General features: G+C 46.0%; 1 protein-coding gene across 1 annotated transcript in view; it reads left to right on the plus strand.

Annotated features, from left to right (window-relative positions):
* CACTIN (cactin, spliceosome C complex subunit) overlaps nucleotides 1–5,389 on the plus strand; it is a 68,548-nt gene extending 63,159 nt beyond the window's left edge. The window contains exon 10 of the mRNA XM_085639102.1: nucleotides 4,636–5,389. Coding sequence (XP_085495228.1) covers nucleotides 4,636–5,126 — 491 coding nt within the window. The 3' untranslated portion in view covers nucleotides 5,127–5,389. The remainder of the gene's footprint in view (nucleotides 1–4,635) is intronic.
* Nucleotides 5,390–6,000: the final 611 nt, after the last annotated feature.

Here is a 6,000-nt window from a genome sequence, read left to right on the forward strand (position 1 = left end):
TGCTTGGGATATGAAGATGCTTGGGATATGAAGAGGCTTTGGATATGAAGAGGCTTTGGATATGAAGAGGCTTTGGATATGAAGATGCTTGGGATATGAAGATGCTTGGGATATGAAGATGCTTGGGATATGAAGAGGCTTGGGATATGAAGAGGCTTTGGATATGAAGATGCTTGGGATAGGAAGATGCTTGGGATATGAAGATGTTTGGGATATGAAGATGTTTGGGATATGAAGATGCTTGGGATAGGAAGATGCTTGGGATAGGAAGATGCTTGGGATAGGAAGATGCTTGGGATAGGAAGATGCTTGGGATATGAAGATGCTTGGGATATGAAGATGCTTGGGATATGAAGATGCTTGGGATAGGAAGATGCTTGGGATATGAAGAGGCTTGGGATAGGAAGATGCTTGGGATAGGAAGATGCTTGGGATAGGAAGATGCTTGGGATAGGAAGATGCTTGGGATAGGAAGATGCTTGGGATAGGAAGATGCTTGGGATAGGAAGATGCTTGGGATAGGAAGATGCTTGGGATAGGAAGATGCTTGGGATAGGAAGATGCTTGGGATAGGAAGATGCTTGGGATAGGAAGAGGCTTGGGATATGAAGATGCTTGGGATATGAAGATGCTTGGGATATGAAGATGCTTTGGATATGAAGAGGCTTTGGATATGAAGATGCTTGGGATATGAAGATGCTTGGGATATGAAGATGCTTGGGATATGAAGATGCTTGGGATATGAAGATGCTTGGGATATGAAGATGCTTGGGATATGAAGATGCTTGGGATATGAAGATGCTTGGGATATGAAGATGCTTGGGATATGAAGATGCTTTGGATAGGAAGAGGCTTGGGATATGAAGATGCTTTGGATATGAAGATGCTTGGGATAGGAAGATGCTTGGGATAGGAAGATGCTTGGGATAGGAAGATGCTTGGGATAGGAAGATGCTTGGGATAGGAAGATGCTTGGGATAGGAAGATGCTTGGGATAGGAAGATGCTTGGGATATGAAGAGGCTTGGGATATGAAGAGGCTTGGGATATGAAGAGGCTTGGGATATGAAGAGGCTTGGGATATGAAGAGGCTTGGGATATGAAGATGCTTGGGATATGAAGATGCTTGGGATATGAAGAGGCTTGGGATATGAAGATGCTTGGGATATGAAGATGCTTGGGATATGAAGATGCTTGGGATATGAAGATGCTTGGGATATGAAGATGCTTGGGATATGAAGAGGCTTTGGATATGAAGAGGCTTTGGATATGAAGAGGCTTTGGATATGAAGAGGCTTTGGATATGAAGAGGCTTTGGATATGAAGAGGCTTTGGATATGAAGAGGCTTTGGATATGAAGAGGCTTTGGATATGAAGAGGCTTGGGATAGGAAGAGGCTTGGGATAGGAAGAGGCTTGGGATAGGAAGATGCTTGGGATAGGAAGATGTTTGTGAACGCTTTTGGAGTTCACCGTAATCTGTGTGGAATGCCAGCATGATATGAAGACACAATATCTAAATTAACATTTCACAGACTTTCGTTCTACTTAAGATACAATATTTGTGTACTTGACATTCTTTAAAGTTTCATCCCCTCTGTGGCGTCTCGGCTGTGCTCGGGGGGCGCCCCCTAATCAGGTGACGCTGCATTGTGCGGTTCTGCATGGATTTCACCAGACCATCTGTAGAACCAGTGGTCAGTCACAAGACATCTTTATTTGTTGTATCTCAGAGCCTGGAATTTTGCCTTTTTAGGCATCCCTTTCGTAATATTTTCCCAAACCTCTACATTGCGGGTTCTGTTTGCAGGAGGCTTTTAGCCACAGCAGTAAACCGAGCTAAGATGCCGGCTGACGGCGTGACGTGGCCTCTTGTCTGCATTAGAGTGTCGCACGGATGGATTCTGTGACGTTTCTCTTGGTTCACGAATATTTTATTGGGGATTTGCAAAGCTTTTCCTCAACAAATTTTTGTAAAAACTTCACAAGCTCCCCAAGCAGCTTCACACCACAGAGGACATCTTGGTCTTCAAGCCCCTGCTCGAAGCCTGGCTTTTGGGCTGCGCGTTCTAAACCCCAGGACGCTCCAGATCAGATCTTGCATGTAGCGCCAGGACACCCCACGCGTAGCTGCTCTCTCTACAAACCCCCTCGATAGGTTGGTTAAGAGGGAAACATCTGCAACTGTATTGGGTAAAAGAGGAAGCGAGAGCTGGAGTGGTTTTCATGCCGCGATGTCTTTGCAAAAAAATGCGCTCAGAGATTTGCGAGCTGCGCAGAACTCTGGCTTCACAAAAGTGGTGAACTTGGGAAAACTTTGCAGACGAAAGCTGGATATCTGTCACTGATGCCTTGAAAATTTCTTACGCTAAATAGTTAAATGAATACCATACGACTACTCTGTGCCTCTCATTGCCGATGTTCAGAAGAGAGACTTATTAGTGCGAGGCAGTGACTCTGTTTAATACTGGACCGCAGTATTGGGTGTTTTGGTGAACTTTAGTTTTAGTTTTTCAGTGACTGTTTTTGAATTTCTGGTGCTTGAAATAAGTTCTCGTTCAGCTCCCCTGCGTGTCTCCCTCCAGCCCAGCGGCGGATTGATTTCTCGCCCAACATTCGGGACTCGAGTACCATCCGAGGACTACAGCGTTTTCTTTCGACTCTATTCACAATTTGAAATTCTAAATAAAGTACAGCACAGGGGCGCTCCGGGATGGGCCTGGACATCGGAATCTATCCTCGTGCGCACGATGGAGCCCAATTGTGCGCTTTCTACCCGAGTTTTAATGATTGCAGCTGGGAGGCGAGTGTAAGGGGTGACATGCTGGTGCACTTCCGCCTATCGGCCACACGATGTCGCTGCGGGATCTCTCTGCTGACTTGGAGGTTAATGAGGAACAGCCCCAGGCAACGCCAGCGCGTCTGCCCTGTGTCATGGTGTTTTATAAACGCAGTTTTTGTTAGTAGAACCAGCTGTAGGAAAATAAACTCACTGTTCCAGCCGGGTTCCTTGGCGCACGCGGCGGGTACATGGCACTCTGCCCGGCTAGACCCGACTCCCGGGGCAGAGGGCTCCTCTGGGGGCTTACCTTGGAAGCCCTACTCCTGGCCAAGCCCTGCGGCGGGAGATGGCTCTGCTAGTCCCACTAGCAGGTCACTGTGACTTAACTTTGGCTGAGGAAAGCAAGCTGGCTGCAGTTCCTGCCGCTTCAAGGTCGGGCTCCGCCGCTCCTCTCTGGGACAGCTTTTAAAGCCTGCACTGCCTTCTTTTTTCCATTTCATGTCGTCAAGTAGTTAGCCTTACAATTAATAACCTTTTTGGAATTGTGCGACCGTAGGACTCCATTTAAAGTTCGTGTGAACTGCTCAGTTTGTCATTTTCGGATATGTTGTTTATTTCGTTCACAAAGATGTGTTTTTTTTTCTATTAGAAGCACGTGATAGTGAAATGGCATTTATCGATTTTAAGTAAAATATTGGATTTTTTTTTATATCAGTTCAATGGTGTGGCAGATTTTTTTCCTTCTAATCCGTAGTTCGATGCCGCCTTCCTTCCATCTAAACTCCAGGCACATTTCTCTCTCTTGGTCCCATCGGTAACTGAACACTGTATATTTACACACGTACAAAATAAAAGACAACTGAAGTAGGAATTTTACAGCTTTAAAAAACACACACACCTCCTAATCAAAAGAAAGTTGTGTTTTATAACTGAACAAAGGCTGGACTGTTCTCTCATTCAGATCGTTTGTCACATTGATCTGTTTGCTGTGAGTAACCTGACAAGTTCCACGTTTCTCACACTTTGAGGATATTCCAAATAAACGTTTGTCGGTTCCATTATCCTCTGGGCCCATTTGACAGGCGCAGACCTAGGTAGTTGGGGGGTGGGTGTGTAGGTGCGCAGCCATAGCGGCTATACCAGCGACTATACCAGCATTTTGGCTCGGGCCTTTAACAGGCGAGCGGGACTTTAATGCCGGCATTACCCAGCTACGGAGGGTTCTAAGGCTATTAGAACATTCCGCCCCTAGAGGGCATAATGCTCTAACAAATAAAAAAAAGGTCTTACGGAGCCCAAGGGTGTTGAAATACCCTCTGGCTCCGTGAGGACTTAGTTCCCAGCAACAGATGTGAACAAACATTGGAATGTTGGAGCTTCCGGCTTCTAACGGCCATTAGAAGCCTGGAGTACTCCATTGTCTTCAATGGGGCTCCCAAAATTCCAATGTTGTAATAATACTTCAAACCCAGTTAAACAACACAGCAGGAAGACAAATCAAAAACCAAAGCATGGGTTGTGCTATAATACACTGTGTGCATGTGGTCCATTGTTATTTCTATTTGTTGTTTGTAGACGAGGATAGGTACTTGTATTTATCTGAATCGTTGGGTGTCTTGGATTCTCAATTTAAAAGCAAGGATTAATATTCAGTTTCCATGTCATATACTTATCGATTTGCTCTACACCAAGGATAATTTATTCAGCATGTGCTTTCTCAAGACTGTTCTTTAATAGCTCTTCAATTGTCTTCTGTTTATCGATCTAAGCTTAGTTTGTGTGCCCACAAGTTCTCAGATCTGTCAGCATCTCATCTTGCCTTGTGTGCTCTAACTCACTGTGTTTTAAACTTTAGGTGATGCGGTTGAGACAGCCGAGGACATCTTCGTTCGAAAGGCCAAGGAGGGGATGGGCCAAGACGAGGCTCAGTTCAGCGTCGAGGTGCCCTTGACCAGCAAGGCCTATCTCTGGGCAGACAAGTACCGACCCCGCAAGCCTCGCTTCTTCAACCGAGTGCACACCGGCTTCGAGTGGAACAAATACAACCAAACTCATTATGACTTTGACAACCCCCCGCCCAAGATTGTGCAGGGCTACAAGTTCAACATCTTCTACCCGGACCTGATCAATAAACGTTCTACGCCGGAATACTTCCTGGAGGCCTGTCACGACAACAAGGACTTTGCCATCTTGCGTTTTCACGCAGGCCCGCCCTACGAGGACATTGCTTTCAAGATAGTCAACCGCGAGTGGGAGTACTCGCACCGGCACGGCTTCCGCTGCCAGTTCTCCAATGGCATCTTCCAGCTCTGGTTTCACTTCAAGCGGTACCGCTATCGCAGATGAGCACTGTGGAGTGTGGCGAGGCGGTCGCCGTCACCAGCACAAACTTGTATTTATATTTTCATATTTCTCTGCCCATACACACTAATCGAATATCTGGGATTGTGAATTCTGGAAGTGTTTTGGGCAGTCATTGCATTCCTTACCTGGTTCCTATAGGTTCAGTCCATCATTTCCTGTCAGGCTTGGGATGCTGTTTTTTATAATCTGGACCTAAACAAATGTTCCCTGTATGATAGCCCATAAAATAAAGTCAACTGACTATATTATGTGCTCTGTTCATTTAGAAATCCCGGGAGTCTGTCCACTCACATCTGTATAGCCTGCCCATCCTGTCTAGTTTCCTCCTGTGCATCACTGTCCCCTGGTTGTTGCTGTCTGTTTGATAATCATTCATGCACTTTAATGGTTCCAACTTGTACACGTCATTTTGCAAAGCAGATAACCCGGACCAGCATTCTTCATAGTCCTGTGGTGTTTTTAGGTCTCCCCTGACCCAGCGCATGCGCTGGTCTGGCGAGACTTTTTGAGAGGGCTCCAAAAAGTGCTACCAGGCCAGCCTGGACCTACAGTGCATGTGCGCGGGCGCGAGCGCCACGCTTGACCACAATTACTTTCACTTCCGCTTTGATGTTTGATCGCGATCACTTTCGCGGCTGCACGGCCGCTTGGCATAGCCAATAGGTCTCGCTTTTGGGACCTTATAAGTATTTAGTTATGCAACTGTTGCATGACTAAACACTTAAAAGGTCCCAAAGGTGAGACCTATTGGCTATGCAAATGCTTGTTTATTTTTCTCTCCCTTTGGTAGAGAATTGAAATATCCCCATCACTTGGGTACTTTTTCTTTTAATGCAGAATGCGTACCTAGCGCATG

Source organism: Triturus cristatus, chromosome 12 (genome assembly GCF_964204655.1).
Source record: "Triturus cristatus chromosome 12, aTriCri1.1, whole genome shotgun sequence".
NCBI lineage: Eukaryota > Metazoa > Chordata > Amphibia > Caudata > Salamandridae > Triturus > Triturus cristatus.